Source organism: Cucurbita maxima, unplaced genomic scaffold (genome assembly GCF_002738345.1).
Source record: "Cucurbita maxima cultivar Rimu unplaced genomic scaffold, Cmax_1.0 Cma_Scf00021, whole genome shotgun sequence".
Classification (NCBI taxonomy): Eukaryota; Viridiplantae; Streptophyta; class Magnoliopsida; order Cucurbitales; family Cucurbitaceae; genus Cucurbita; species Cucurbita maxima.
In genome coordinates this window covers 3545174-3561954 of record NW_019272037.1, presented here as the reverse complement: position 1 = coordinate 3561954, position 16781 = coordinate 3545174, and the positions used below count along the sequence as shown (strand labels likewise).

Genomic DNA, 16781 nt, shown 5'->3' with positions numbered 1-16781 from the left:
CACTCTTTTTTTTTATTATTATTATTAGTTTATTTGTGTGTGTAGTACTGAGCTAGGGCTGAAACTGACTGGTTTGTACTGACAAGATAATGCAAAGCCTAGCTGTCTAAGTACAAATTTTGTGTTTTAGGGTTACTTTCATAAAGGATAACTCCTAAAGATAAGGTGAGCTGAATAATATGTGTACAAAATTTGTGACAGTCGACTCATTATCAACCCATCAATTCATCTCTACATCATTTTATGTACTTTAATTCCATTTTTTTTTTTTATTCAAACCCGTGACAATGTCATTGAAAACTACTTGAATCGATCAAATTGTATTAAGAAATAAGATGTTTTGACTGTTTATTTATGAGGGTTATACTCAGATTTTCTCAATGGATTCATATTCCATCTCGGTTGGTATGTTCTAATTGAATATTCGATATTGCTTATTTATAACTCTCCATTGATCTTTTATCTTTTGAGATCATTAATTTATCCGGGCTTTGATGACATGTCAATGTCACGGGGATTGTTTTATATCTGATTTGGTTGTCTTTTTTTTTTTTTTCAAATGAAAATGGTTCTTTTTTGGTGGGGCGGGGGGGGCTCAATTGGCCTTGAAAAGACATGAAAGTTTCCACAATATTATGTTCTTTCCACAAATGATGCTATCTTCTTGGTACTCTATGTCATCTTCATATTATAATATTACTTCTTTTATTATTATTATTATTTTCATTTTTAGTATAATCCAAACTTTATGGAAAAAGAAAAATGATTTTACATGATTTTTTTTAAAGAAAATCAATTGGAAAATGTTGAAAGAAAAAAGGAAGCTGGGTTGTTAATTGCCTTTATTGTCTGTTCATTGAATGAGCTACCAAGCTCAATTCCTTTCCTTTTTTTTTTCTTTTTTTTTTTAAATAATAATAATTTAATGAGAATAAACAATATTTATGTGGTTATTTTATTATTGTTATTATTATTATTTTTTTTTTTTTGCGGAAATTATTGAAGAAAATGATCCAAAGGGAAAAGAGGGGGAAAAAAAGTATGCTCATTTTTATTGTGCTTAACACGTGGGAGTATGAGTGAAACTATGGCTAGGGGCCTTGGTGGGGTTTTATCTCCATCAAATAATGGTTTCACGGTACGTCTCTTTCAGAGAAAAAGATGGTCCTTGGAATTTTTTTTATTTTTTTTTATTATGTATTTGTAACCATTAACAATTATATATATCCCTCCGAGAGAGTTTCAACTTCGATCTCATGGTCAGTCAAATTGTACTCATGTAAAAAAGTAATGTACTATATAAAAGTAAAAACTTTGAAGCTTTGAAGAGTGAATATTCAACCCGACAAGTGAATAAGGAATGCTCTAGCTTCAGCTTTGCATCCCTACTGATATCTCTCATAGTACTTTTGAGTGTGTTTGTTCAGTCTCATGAATCTATAAGTCTTTCTCATTCTAGTGCTCGTCTTTTATTCTTTTAATTAGAGTAGGGGCCTGACGACAAGACTCTCGAGAAGACCTGCATCTTCTCTTAGAGGTGTTGAAAGCACTTAAAAGATTGTTAATTATAGATTAATAAATGTTCTTTACTAATGGAAATGTAAATGAATGTGTGTTTATATATACACATAACCAACGCAATTTTGGATTTGGGTCTCGAGGGAACTGAGCCCAAACGAGAATATGCAGGCCCACGGTTTGAAAAAAAAGAAAGAACTTACCCAATCTTAGATTATTAAACTTACCAATTTAAACATATTTTTAAAAGTTGTCAGCTTGATTTCATTAATCATCCCAATGATCCAATATCCATAATATGGTCGCAATTATTACATAATAATGAAAATCAAGTCTCATTCTCGATATGAAGATATTGTATGTGAGATCCTACATTGGTCGAGAGGAAACAAAACATTTCATATAAAGATATGAAAATTTTTTCCTAGCAGACACGTTTTAAAACTTTAAAGAGAAGCTCAGGAAGAAAAGTCCAAAAAGTACAATATTTGCCAATAATGAACTTGGGCTGTTAGATTGTAATCAGCAGCCTAGCAGCCTTCGTATTAAAAGATATCAGTAAAATGTACAGATTGATCGAGAGGGAACAAAAAGGAGACCAAAGATCACTAACAAGAGCAGATGAATGAGGGATTCATATAGATGATTGATTCAATCATGCCAGCAAAGAAGCATAGCAACACATCTACCAAATATATACAGCCTACCTTTTCCTTCTTGTACAAATCCCGCAGCTTCTTTACATGAGGATTTTGTCTTGGAATTCTCAATTCTAGAACCTGCTTTCATCTTCATATCTTCTTCAGTTTCCCCTCTTCGTCTACCTTCCAGTGATTAAAAGTAGCTTCATTCACTTTAACAGTCCTTGTTCATACTTGGCATGGAAAAATCTCTGAGAAACATATGGATGTTCTTAAAGGGAAAGATGGATGGGATCAGCTTAAACTTGGACCAACCCCCAAGATCCAAAAATCAAAGGCCATGACTTATCAGGCGGCAAATAAGACCAGGGTCCCATCAACTTGCTATTTTCTAATTAAAAACCAACAATCCACCAGAGATGAATAATGCTAAAAAGGAATATTATAAAAAAATAAATAAATCTGATCTTTGATAATCTGTGAGGCGCTTTTGGTCCCATTAAAATTAAATAACTCGCTCAATCACAGAACTGTTCGCTGAGTGAAAGGAAGAAAGTTTCTCAGCTTTTTCTTCCTTTTTCTCAGAGAGGTAGTCGTAAGGAAGGTGAGGAAGCCAAGATGTTCCTAAGACAGATTCCACAAGAAAGAGGAAGGACCAAAATAACGAAGGGAAAGGTAGGGGTGGGGGGGTCCCCCAGACTACCGAGTAACTTTGTCTTAAAAGGCAAAAGCCATATTGAAGACATTGTACACGTGAAAATGAGGACATACACGTGAAGTTCAGGGGGGGAGGGCATGGCATATGTCTGACAAGGAGGACAACCTTAGATTACATGTGTGGTTTTAGAAACTCTAAACTTCATGACCATGTTAAATTAGTGCCACTATTTCTGTCGGTCCATATACAACTAAACTGCAATCTCTGCCTCAAATTCTTCATGGATACTATATGCGGTTCTAAAATTGCCTGCCTTTTTAAATCGTTCAAATATCTAGAAATGGAGTCAGCAAATAAAGGGGTGGACTACTTTTCTCTTTTCTTTTGTGCTTATGTGTTTGATGACAAGTCAATCGGATTAGACCTGTGAGCATAATTCCAATTCTAGTTCATGTGCTGATAAACCGGGGGAAAATGTGTGGAGTGAGAGGAGGACACAACGCACCTGACATGAATTGAAAGGGAACTTGAAACTAGGCAGCCCGACACAGTCGTTGACTCATCCAGCTCATGCCTGGTAAGATACAGAAATTTGAAATCTTTTACTAAATTCAGTAACTTTAGGATAAAGTTGAAATCATAAATCATGATTATATAGCTTTTCTTTTGGATCGAGGATTCTCATCCAACCATCGCCCAATCCTCTGATATTTCCTTGGTCCATATTTGAAAGCTAAGCTTTTGGTCCACATACAAAAAAGGCTTATCTGAACTTGGAGAAAACATAAGTGGCTACCACAACAAACATTAATGGTAAAGAACAAATCGTCATTGTAAATAATACTTTTCAATGAGAAAACATTCTGTAATTCTATGCCCCATGAAGTGTAAGTTCTAAGTTCCTTTAATTCCTACAATCTACACTGGCTCTGTTACTATACTGTCGTCTTGTTTTTTTCAAAATAGCATGTAAAATTTGATAGGAACAATCTCAAGTTTGAACCCATCTTCACGATCATCCCAGTTTGGTCTCAGACACTCTTTTATGATGAACAAATACAATGCACCAACCTTCCATCTTTTGCATGCAATACAACAAGAGAACAGCTCAGGCTCATTCAAGAATTATGTCTAAATATAAAATAATGTTTATGGACATTGAGCAATGAAATTTTAGGATGCCACCTAGACCATGGATGCTTTAAGGCACCCCCACCACAAACTCTTGAGTTCTTTGTGTACACTCCAAGTCCAGCCACAACTTGAAAACAGAAGTAAAGTGGTTTATTAACTCACTGTAACGGCTAATATTTCACATAGCTTTAAGTCATAATTATCGTCCAAAAATTTACTCCAACCACCCCCCCAAATAAAAAAACATCGCTCACCTCACCCTTGCTAACACAGAAAACTAGTGGGGATTTTACGACGACTCTCTTTCCAGAAAAACGCAAAACAGTAGCTTGAACGAAATCAACCTCAAAATGAAATTTTGAGTAAATCCCATCTCCCTTTATCAATGTTTGAACATAGAGCAACCGTATTCAAACTCAAACACCTTGAAAATTGGGATCTAAACACACGAAATTCGAATCAATCAACACCCCTTCTCCTAAAATGGTGGCTAGTCCGAGGAAGTATCCAAATTAAATTTTCTACAAAGGGGTGTTTCTAATATCAGTATTCGGATCCCTCATCTTCGGCCAAAGACAAGAAGAACTGTATGTGTGGAAGATGGAAACAGTGGTTAGAGCGTCCAACTGGAGGGGAAAGGCGAAAGGACCACGAGAAGAGAGGAGTGAGCGTTCAGTGTTCTTCAAATCACTCTACCGTGTCAAAACTTCGTTAAAGTTCCCAACAGAAGTTTGTTCCCAAGAACGATTTAGCAGTTCCTTCTACAGTTGAAGATTAAATTGCTGCGTTTGTGAAAACTAGAAGCTAAGGAAACCTCAAGCTCAACCCTCAGAAACAGGAAAAGATAATTAGCTTAGCCTAAGAAAAACATGAAACTGATTCTTTTTATGACACCTATATTTTTTCAATATGAGAGAGAAAAGAACAGCATTGTTTGCGCTTGCAGACTATAGATCATAAAATGATTTTTATTAAAAAGCAAAGGAAAAGGTTAGCTAAAGAACTTCATACACGGGTATGTGGTCAAGGGTGAGTAGAAGGAAAGATTTTCTGGTGGAATGAGGATGTAAGAGTGGGAACAAAGTTTTACAATGAGTAAGGAAGGGAAGAGAGAGAGATGAATCTAACTAAAAGCAATTATCTCTAAGCTTTACGGGAAGTAGCTATGCTTAAAGTGAACATATCTTATTATTATAGAGATTTGTCCCTAACACTGTGACTGTGTCTCTGCTTGTTTCTCTAATCTCTCACTCGAATCCCTTTCATTTAGTCTTTCCATCCTCTTATTTCACCAAAGAAATTCTCATCTTTAAAGACATCATGTCATCTTTTTGTTGATGATGGGCAAGTCTCTTGAGACATAGAATTGAAGAAGTAAAGATATTTTCGTACAATTTGAGCCAACAAACCAAAATCAAGTACTTATCAGACAACCACGGGCCATAAACTATGTCTTATTCTGGTGTTGCACATAAAATGATTGAGAGAAGGAAAAATGCATGGCCACTGGTCAGTACAAGTGAAAGTGAAAGTAAATTCAAGAGAATCATGGCAAGACCAATTGCATAAATGGTGGTTAAAAAAATGTCCAAGCAAGAACTGCACAGAAGTTTTCACGTCACTCACCCACAGCACGAAAAATAGAACCACCACCACAAAACCAAATAGAGTTGATACACACAAGATCATTCAACCATTTCGTCCAAATTGGAAAGAAGATGAGGCAAGTTCGTACACTTTCAATTTCTATACCGTATAAACTCAAAGAAGTTGAAAACGCAATCATTCCAAAGCTAAAAGGACAATGGGCAACTACCTCTTGTCATTTCTATATTCTTGAACAGCATCCGCCAGTCTGATCCATATTAAACAACAAAAATTCCTTCAACAGAAGCTCAGATAAGTCATTGAACCATCTGCAATAAAAAGACAAACCAACAGTAGTAGGAATATAAGGAATGTTTCAGCTGTTATCTTTTTCGTTTTTTTTTTTGAAGTCCACGGAATTTTTGCTAGTTCCTCACCTTAAGCTTGGAATTCGGAACCTTCTCTACAAGTTTCTTTGTTGGGAGAAATATGATTTCGATCTTTCTAATATATTATAAAAGAAACGATTTTGATTCTGAGGAACACGAGAAATAACCACGCTGCAGATTATGGCATCCACACTGTGTTCCATTGATGCCTTCTATTCCAACTTCAACTATGAACAAATCCTCTATATATATTTAAGTTTACAAGGCTACATGTCTCACAAGTGTATGGTCTTCCATAAAGCGCACAATTCAAAAACATCAAGTTCCAGATAAGATCACCTTCAATTCGTTCCTTACGAAAAATTTCGACCGGACGATTGATCAAAATCCATGATGTGGTTACACTTGACTGAAAATATACAAACCATGTTCCCAACTCTATAGATACATTTACACGACCCAACTCCTATAGATCCATTATATTTATCCATATGCTCCTATTGCCACATGCTAGAACTTCGAGAGTGGGTTCTAGTGGTGTTCTGTGTAAGGCTAGCCGTCAAGCTTGTCATTTCGTCTCAGTTTTGGTACTTTCTGAGAGGGCTTCAGCTTCAGTTTCGGTTTCGATCCAGGCTCACCGACCAGAAGTAGACGAGACATTACATAAGCCAAGAGCTCCTCACGGTGCGAGAAAGTGAAGTCCAGATGAGCATATTCAAATTCGTTGAATGATACATCAACACCAGCATCTTTCATCATTTTGTAGTACCTTTTCACCATGGTTGGTCTTATTACCTGGTCCTTACGTCCAGCAACTAAATCTACAGGGATATCAAAAAGCCCGAAGTATTCACCCAAGTCCAGTGGCTCCGGTGATCCATAAGCTTCCATGTTCAGGGATGCATTTCCATAATCGAACATTCTAAATTTCTTGGCATGCTTCATCTGAGCAAGATGGAGACCTACTCGAAATGAAACTCCGGGCATATCATTCATGTTATAGTGTGGAATTCCCAGAACTCCAACCCAATTTGAACTGTCCCCACCTAAAAAGTAACTCACCACAGTTTGAACCAAACCTCCAACAGCAGGATAGTGATGGAAATCGCGAGCCAACTTGTTGAGAAGCATACGGAAAAATCTGGTTGGTATGTACAAGCCAGGCACAAATGGAGCTAAAAGTGGAGATAACAGGAGCAAGAGATTCTCAATCACAGTGAAAATAAATGGGGCATCGTCGTGGAAACCAGCAGGAGATAGTAAGACCAATCTAGATAATCTATGTGGTTTCTCTTCAATCCTCCGTGTAATAACATACATCAACATAGCAGCACCTCCCATGCTGTGGCACAGTGCACAAAGCTTGAATGGCTGGTCACTATCAGTTTCTTCTGCAAGTTCAGGTTGGCTGAGCTTCAATTCAGAAGTTTTAACTTCATGAATTTTTTCAATCATCGCTGGAATATCCTCCATGGCATGTTCATTTATGGAATATTTCCAGTACCTGGATAGTTTACAAAATCAGCCAGCGAATGACATCCACAGGGGCACATGATGAAAGCCTCCATGATATTAGCCCTCGATTAGGGATTAGCTGTTAAATTAAATGTAGATACATGAAAAAGTGAAAAACGCAGACTTACTGTCTTGAAGATATATTCTTATCAACATGTTCTCTAGAGACCAAGCCACGGAAATTGCCAAGATAAACATCATACCCTGCAATAATTATTAGTATTTTAAATTGTTAAAAACTTGCTAAAAAAAAAAGAGAGAGAGAGAGAGAGAGAGAGAGAGGAAGAGGAGGATAAACACAGCCTCATTGAGTAGGCTTGAACTTCTGAAGCAAACGCAAGTACCTTGGTCAAAAGCTGCAAAGGCTGGCGAACCAACAACCCCGTTGGACACCCAACTAGTTAGACAAAAGAACTAGTACAGTTAGAGAACGGATGTAGATCAATAACAGAAGTATGCTACAGTGTAATTCCCTACCCATCCAACCTAAACAGTTATTGAATCCAACCTTGTCATTATGCTCCATGCATGTGTTTGTACGTACGTGTGTGGGTATATGTGGTGTGCTAAGTTATATGTGAAATAATCCTTGAGATGTACTTTGGTGTTACCATCATACAGATCTTTAAATTCAAGGATGTCATGGACCATAGCCAAAGCAGCATGAAGTCATAATATATTCCCTATCTATCCTACACACAAGATTAAACTAACAGCCTATGACAACTGTGAAACAGAAACTGGCGAGAAATGGGGGAGGAACCCTCACCCCATTGAAGAATCAAATATTCCATGCTGCAGATAAAGAACTTTACGTGCATCACGCCTGCAAATCACAGTGCAAGCATTAACCACAAAACATTTGGACAAAAAATTGAAGTAGGCAAAAATAAATTAACTAGTATTGTACCTGGGTATTCTTTCCAGAAGAAGAACATATCCATCATTAGTCACAACACGAATAGCTTCATATGGATACCTAAGATAGGAAGAAAGACCAAACAAACATGAGAAACCAACAGCTTCATGCTGAACCCAAAGTCCAGAATAAAATGAGAAGTTACCAGCACTGATCTTACCCAAGTTCTGTAATAACATCTTGGCACGTTCTAGCATCGGTATTCAGTGACTGATGAAAAGTGTAGGTCCTTTCACTAGGCACAGGATCATCATCTCCAAGGGTAGCTGTGGGCACGATGACATCTGCATCGTGATCTCTCTCACAACTGCTCCAAGACCAAAGCCATCTGAACAAAGTTCTAATGGTGTCTAATGGTGAGAGGATAAAATGTGCAGCCTTATGGACCATCTCAAAAGCAGATTCGATAAAGATTTCACTTGCAAGATGAAGGTCCTAATTTACATGTAAAGCAAAGAGAAATTAATAAATAGAAGTCAGGCCAATTAAAGCATATCTAGGTGTTTTAGAACAACACTTCTAAGAAATAAGTGAAGTTAAGGATGGGAGAACCAGAAGCTACTAGTAGATGTTAGAGAGAAACCTCAATAACTCCACGTCTCCGATCAGTGGTGCTATGAACAACGTGCTCCTTATGGCTGTGCACTCGCTTAATTGAGGGCCAGGGACTTCCAGGGCTGGATGAGGACCCAGACCATTTAATAAAAAAGAAGTGAAAAGTTCGAAATGGAATCCCCAAAAGGAACTTGGCAGGCAAAAGAATCCAAAGAAAGATACTTCTGATCCTTTCTGTCCAGTGCCAAACATTCTTGACATGAAAACCAGACCTGGACCTGGAGCCTCGTGAACTCTGAGATGATGGTGTTGCAGGATATTCATTTCCAATACCATCTTCCTCCCCAGAGGAATAATCTAAGCTTGAATCATCAGAGTCCACAGAAAGTTCGTGAATGAACTGGTTGAAGGATGACACACCACTATGTACCACAGGAAAAAATATACATATGTCAACTACTTATTAACTAAAATACCATAAAAACACAATGTGATGCATGTCCTCTATATCAATGGCAATTCAAACTACCAGAGGGATAAAAGAAAAGGAAACAGCCATTCCATCCGAAGAAGCCAGCTTAAATTATAGAAAATGAAAGCCACCGTTTTGGAATTTGTGCACTTAATGTCAGGAAAAAGGGCACTTTTATAACCTTGAGGAATTCTACTTCTATTTCCTACGTTATCATATAACTAAAGTCACAATCGCTTAAGTGACTTTGTAAACTCATAAAGCTACCTAGTTATACGGAGAACATAAAGTCTACCAGACATGAGGGTAGAAAGGCTCTTTTCAGGGTACCAGGATACCAGCAAAAAATCATGCTGGAAGGTGGAGTGGCCAACAGTTATGTTGCAAAGAGGTGAACCCAATAACGCAGTCTTGTTTTTTTCTTTCCTTTTTTTTAATCTTCAGGAACAGTGAATTATAGAGGACATCATTTTTTCCCACTAACACAATGTGCAATTGTGGATTCATGTATTAATGATACTATTCCAAACTTCATGCTCCATCATTGCCTTCAGCGAACTTGATTTCACGCAAATATGAAGAAAAAAAATTGATTTCTAGCCTTACATCTATATTGACTAGAGCAATACGCCTACTAGATTAGAGACGATTTTTTTCCCATGCATGTATGAATGAATGAATAGCAGAAAACCCTCTCAACTATACCATGAATGTAAACTTTAAAATTAGTATCTCAAATTTTCTCCACAGAAAAACAGATTAAGAAGTGTGATAAAAGATTGATTAAAATATTTTTGAGTTATGATTAAATGAAAAATGATAATGATAATTCTTATTCTCATCACTGAAAGAACAAACCAAGTTTTCCAAATATGTCAAAATTGTGAAAATCATAATAACCAGGTAATTTCCTAGTGGGGTAAAAACGTGGACTTATAAAAATCATGCCTTGAAATCGATTCTAAAGGATTATTCTGGACACCCTATACCATCATAGAATTCAGGTCATTGGACATACTTTTCCATCCAACGAGGAAAACGAGGCCCCCGAAAGGTTGGTCTGAGCTCCCAGCCATGAACACCTTCGAGTACCGAACCCCTCCCTGGTAAAAGAGTCAGCAGAAGTGCAGATAATCCATTGATCAGCCTCACAACATTATTCAAGGACTCGTACGTGAATGTCTTCACCGACCTGCACTAGAAATATACATACAAGAAGGAAAGAAGTTACTTCTTCAAGGAGATAAGCTCAACTAGTTAGAAACATGAACACCTGTACGGAAATAAATCGAAGTAGACAAACAGAACGAAGTTCTTAGACGCAAGTTAAAAATGCACCTACAGATTAAAATTGGCCACGAGAAAGTTAAAAAAGAAAGCATTAGCAATAAAAAACAGTTGCCATTTCTCCATTGAAACAAAAATACAGACGGAAAGCACGGAATTAAGATGGATGAAAGAACAAGAGGAACAAATAGGAAAAAAGATTCTACAAGCCTATGGCACGATTCAATAAAATCCGAAACAGCTCCTCAAGTTAAACAGCACCAATTTCATTAAGCGATTGGAGCATTCAAAAGAGGCATCCATATCCAAATCCAGATCTATTACGCAACTAACTTGCACTAATTAGTTTCCTAAATTCGCTTCAAAAACAATGAGGTGAGATCATCAAAAAATTCTGGCTCGATTGTTATATAAATTTAGAACAAATTCCAGCGCGTGATCAGCTGAGAGAACAACACACATCATCATCCGCCAAAAACTAAATTCCCACAAAAAAACAATAAAATCAAATCCCCCGTTTCAGGTTAAAAAAACTTGATCAACTGGGAAGGGGAAGGAAGAAGAAGACTCACTCTTTGGTAACAGCAAGCACATCGTCAACAAATCGTTGAATCATTTATTAAGGTTCTTCAATCTCTTCCCGATCCGAAAAAAATTACGGAAACGGAGAAAGAGAGAGATAAACAATATCCAGACCCAAATGGAGGCGCAAATTCAGGCAACAAATCGCAGAAAGAAGCGGAAAACCTGAAGAACAAAATTAGGAAATAGAAAAAGAGAGAGAGACAGAAATTATCGGACTTGAATATTCCGAAAGAAAAAACAACGGCGATTCTTGACGTAAATGGAAGTCGGTTATTCTTGCCTTAGGCCGGTGACTGTGTCAGGTAAGGGCGCGCGTGGGAACTCTCTGAAGAGGGAAAAGCTAACGTGGCCCTTCCGTTTCGGATTTGAATTACACGTCTTTCTGACGTGGATTCTCTCCATTCAGTCTTTGACACACGTGCTTTCGGCCTAATCTTCACCGTCCATTCTGGTGGGGCCAGAACACATCTGTATGGCTCGATTTTTTTCGAATTTTCTTCTTTACTAATAAATGTTATCGACAAAATTGGATATTAATAAATAACAATTTTATGATATAAATGTTATTTTTACAAAATTTAACTCTTTTTTAAAGGGCCTAATTAAATTCTTTTTTCAATGAAATTCAGCATTAAAAAAAATATCAGACGATTAAAGGTGAGGAGCTATTTTATATAATTATCCAATAATATTAAAACACTTAAAATCTGTTAAATAACGGTTCAGACAACCGTTGAAAAACAAGGGTTGACTAATTTTCATTTGATTTTTTTTTCAAAAGAACAATTTTTCATTTGTTTATAAAATATTTATATATCTTACCTAATAATTACAAGGAAAAACCAATACTGATTTTTAATATATTTATCATAAAAATTTAACTATTAAATTAGATTAAATAACTTCGAAATTCGGAGGTCAAAAATATTTTTTTTAATAAAATAAATATTATGTAGTATTTAATTTGGTTCCTTGACAGAATTTAAACCTTTGATCTAAAAAAACTATGGATAATTAAGATAATTTATTAATTAACTCAATTTTTTTGGGTAGTATAAACAATAATAGTAATAATGTAAGTCATCACTAAATTATTTAATTAAAAAATAATTACTATCTATCAAAACTTCATAATTTACGTTTAAATTCACATACTTGATTAAGAGATTGTTAATTTTTTGTTGTTAAGTTCAATAACTATAAAGTAGGGTTCGAACAATCAACGTTTTAAATGATAATAAATATTTTTTTCTCTAATATATATTTAAATTGTTTTAGAGGGTTTGAGTTAGAACATATGTCAAATTAAATTTATTTTTATTCCATTATAAATAATTTATTTATTTCTCTGATTATAATATGAACCTATTCATTTGAATTATTTATTTATTTCTCCTCATAATGAACTTGCCCATTTAAATATAATGAGTGGTAACTATGAACTTAGTTTCTAAATCAAGAAGTTGACTTTTAGGTTATTGACATTTTTTTTCTTTTTCTTTTTTTGCAAGGAAAGCTTTTAATTGTTTTCTTCATTTAATTTGTGGAAGGTTGTCAAAGTCTTCAAAATTTAATTCATAGAAAGCCACACAATACTATATATATATAAAAGTCGATTAAGTCGGATCAAATAATTTTTTCATCCTAATTTATTGTAACTATTTTCATTTAATTTCGTTTGAAGTTAGGTTTAAATCAACTAAATGAAATAAACCTACCCTAAAAATCTTCAATTACGAACAAAAATTGTCACCCAATCATTTTTTAAATAAATAGAAAAATATGAGTATATAATAAATCATTCAAATTTAATAAATTTTGCTGCTACATATTTGATTACCACATTTAGTTGTTTTAAAATAAAATTATCATGAAATCTCTAAATTAATTAATTTGTGACATTCTAAAATTTGAATTAATTTTGAGTTTATTTCCACTTTAAAGGAACAAATTGATATTATTATAAAATTAAAATCCATCGTTCAGGTTCAACGGGAAGAAGTTTGGACGATTGGCGAAACGACGTCGTAAAAGCATGTATGGCTGAGGCGAGGGATAATTTCCCTCCAGGAAAAATCGCGAGACAATCGTACAGCGAAGAGAGAATCCACGCGTCGGCAAATGAGCCACGCAGTCGAATCTCGTTTGCAATTTTCTGTGAACCTGCTGCACCAGATCACTCTTCATCCCTCAACAGTTCTTCGAGAAGGGGCAATGGAAGCTGCAATTTGCGGTCGAGTATCTATTTCACCCTACCATTTCTTCAATCCGACCAGGTCAGGTATTCAGATTTCTACGAATTTGTTCCTCCTAATTTTCTTCGCTATTCAATTTGTCCGTAGTTCTTTTCGGCTGTGGGTTCTTTGTCCTTAATCCTAAAGTTGGAGGAAAGGTTTTTGAGAAATTTCGGTTTGCTGTTGAACATTTGCATAATTCCTGGATTTATGGAGACAGAAGCTTTTGGCTGCTTAATGGGAAGAATAAAAATTATTAACCGGGAAAATCTGACCATCTGCATGTAGAATGATAATTTTCCTGTTTGTATGAATTTTACTGTTGCATTATGAAGGAAAGCAACAAATGAAACCAAATTAAAGTTCAGAGGTAGATCTGAAGCTTTTTGTTTGTGTGTGTGAACGGTGCAGTAGTATAAAAAGTTCATAACTAAAAATCTGTAGTTTCTTCTTGAGTTGGATTTGGAGTGGGCAAAACCTAACTAGAATTAGTGAGGTGGGTTACCACCATAATGTAATGAGTGAACTTCCCCTGTTATTAGGGGAAAAAAAAAAATGGCTAAACCCTAGCATCTAGTAAATATTTCATGCTAACATTTCCACATTTCTATCATGGTGAATTAATATCTCAAAATGTTGGGATCAACAAAACTAGCAAGAAAGCTCAATGACCTAGTAGAATATTTAGAATTGGATGATCAAAATGAACAGGAAAGGGTATAGTTTAGCTACCATAACAACAGCCTAACCGTCTGCATCGTTTTCTTTTATTTTTATCCACATACTTGCAGAGAATCCTGAGACAATTTATAAGTTCCAGAATTTACTAGAACCTATTAGAATTGCTACTTAGCAAATGGCTTCCGTTAGAAGCAGAGTGTCACAACCTTACCCTAAAGAGAGTAGGTTGTGACCCTCACGTTACGACAAGTAAAGTGACGACCCTCAAGTGGTGCCCATTTGGCCACACGGGGCCTAGATGAGTGTCATAATGCGCCGGAGGAGGACGGTGTATCATCTAACACACCACATAGAGTGGGCATTGAAAAGAAGACGAGGAATAAAACAAGATAAGGGCCCTTGTTGAAGGCCGGGTAGGGCCCCATGCCTTAACCTAGAAAGTCGAGGTTCTGAATGGAATTTGGGCATGCGGTTCTAGAGCCAAGTTTGTCCATATGAAATATGAATGCTCACTAAATTTGGTATCAATCCTACACCGGACGGACGCTCCAAAAGACCGTTTGACCGTTCGTCAAAATGATGTCTATCCGATGAAGATTGGAAATGCCTCAAAATGTACTGGGTGGCATAGTATCAACTCTCTACCACCCATAAGCTTTGTGGCCTAAGCGAGCTACCCTGTGGCACATGTGTGTGTCACAGTGAGGGCGAGCGTTCTGAGACGAGTGTCTCAGACAACTTTCTTTGAAATGAGTCTTTTAAGGATAGTACCGGGTGAATCAACCAAATGGGTTTCTCTATGCAAAAAGTTCATGATACGAAATAAATGCTAGGATGTTTAGATCCTCCTTATACACTCTAAAAAAACCTTAAAATTTTTTGTTTGAGATAAATAAAGGCTAGGATGTTTAGTCCTTTGCTTGGTCTCACGTTTCCTGGTGGGTTTCGATTACAAAATTTTATTATTATTATTATTTTGGGAAAGATTAGCTTGGTATTATCTTGTTTAATTGGAAGCCTTTCCTTTAGGTTGCCTTCGTCTTTTATGGGCTTGTATGGCCGTGTATTCCTTTTCTTTTTCAATGTAAGTTTGGTGATTCATTAAAAAAAAATTGATGGTGACTTTTAAACTTTAATGGTTCATTAACTGAGATTAGTCGAGTTTAGAGCCTGGGCTTCATTTAGTTAAGAACTTCTTGCTTATAACACATGGCCAAAAAGTGAACACTTGGGAATATATCTAATAATAGATGAGCTCACATGAATCTGAGGCACAGCTTTGAGTTGCAATTTTCCTAATTATTGTACTTTTTTCGACCTGCATAGGTGTGGTGGCTGTTCATTTTATTTTATGTTGGAACTTACCTGACATCTTCATACAATATTACTCATTTATATTTTCTATGTTTTTCTTAGGGGATAAATACTATTTTCATAAACCATGTAGACACCGGAGCATCTTAATGATGTTATCAGTTGCTGCGCTTGGAAGAGGTGGGGGGTTGTTGGACAAGCCAACAATAGAGAAGACAACACCTGGCCGTGAATCCGAGTTTGATGTTAGGTACAAAACAGTTTTCATTTGAATGTATGTCACGTATAAGCAACTAAAGATGTGTATGCATTGGAGAAGGCTTAGCTTAGAACATAATTTTCATCTTCAGAAAATCAAGGAAAATCGCTCCGCCGTACCAAGTGTTGCTACATAATGACAATTACAACAAGCGGGAATATGTCGTGCAAGTTCTGATGAAGGTGATCCCTGGAATGACCCTTGACAATGCAGTCAACATAATGCAGGAGGCACATCACAATGGTATGTCAGTGGTAATTGTCTGCGCTCAAGTGGACGCAGAAGATCACTGCATGCAGCTACGAGGCAATGGTCTTCAAAGTTCAATCGAGCCTGCAAGTGATGGTTGTTGAATAGGAAACAGACCATGTAATGTACTCTTTTCACCCCTTAGTTATCAGCCATATTAAAATTGCATGCCCTCAACTGCTACAATTTGCAAGCTGCACCTATGTACATATATAGAGATACTTCATAAACAAATAAACTTCAATTTATGAATACCATGTTCACTTTAGTTATTTTATGAGTTGTACACACAAACACATCTTCCTTTTCAGTTGACTTGTTTTTACTTGACTTCCATGTGGTTTGTTGTGCATTCGGATCTTTCTTGTGATAACTCAATCTCACCGATAGCAAATGTTGTCTTCTTTGAGTTTTTCCTTTCGAGCCTCCCTTTAAAGTATTTTGAATGTGTCTGCTAGGGAGAGGTTTTCACACCCTTAATCAGAATGTTTTGTTCCCCGTCACCCTTCTTTTCCTTGGTAGGACGTATTTTGAGTAAATATGCAATATTCTTCCCTTGGTCCCATCCCCATGCGTACATTGAGAAGAATTCTAAAATTGCTGTTCTCTCTGTTGCTTGCTTGGTATAAAACCCATCTGTACAAGAAATATTCTTTTTATAGATTGAGACGCCTAGAACTGAAACTCTATATTCATCACACAGTTACCAGTTCCTGTCTTTCCAGTTATGGGAGAGAGCTCTGAACTGCTGGATTTTCCAGTTTCCAGTTCCAGTCCTTCTAGA

The 16781-nt window shown here is 36.3% G+C and overlaps 2 protein-coding genes across 3 annotated transcripts; one reads left to right on the top strand and one right to left on the bottom strand.

The window, feature by feature from the left end:
* Positions 1 to 6149: 6149 nt before the first annotated feature.
* LOC111495192 (lipase member N) lies at positions 6150 to 11580 on the bottom strand. Of its 2 annotated transcripts, XM_023145121.1 has the most exons (10): positions 11248 to 11580; positions 10407 to 10580; positions 9189 to 9338; positions 8945 to 9038; positions 8522 to 8796; positions 8353 to 8421; positions 8212 to 8268; positions 7787 to 7839; positions 7571 to 7646; positions 6150 to 7431 (listed from the first exon to the last, which is right to left on the bottom strand). In XM_023145121.1, the coding sequence occupies exons 1-10, from the start codon at positions 11289 to 11291 to the stop codon at positions 6480 to 6482; spliced, it is 1944 nt and encodes a 647-aa protein (XP_023000889.1). In that variant the 5' UTR covers positions 11292 to 11580; the 3' UTR covers positions 6150 to 6479. The 2 variants fall into 2 exon arrangements, with proteins under 2 accessions (XP_023000889.1, XP_023000888.1); XM_023145120.1 differs by having other exon boundaries at positions 8945 to 9338.
* Positions 11581 to 13357: 1777 nt separating this feature from the next.
* On the top strand, positions 13358 to 16283 carry LOC111495194 (ATP-dependent Clp protease adapter protein CLPS1, chloroplastic-like). Its single transcript, XM_023145123.1, has 3 exons — positions 13358 to 13541; positions 15592 to 15739; positions 15840 to 16283. Exons 1-3 carry the CDS (start codon positions 13382 to 13384, stop codon positions 16099 to 16101), a joined length of 570 nt encoding a protein of 189 aa, XP_023000891.1. The 5' UTR covers positions 13358 to 13381; the 3' UTR covers positions 16102 to 16283.
* The last annotated feature ends 498 nt before the right edge of the window (positions 16284 to 16781 follow it).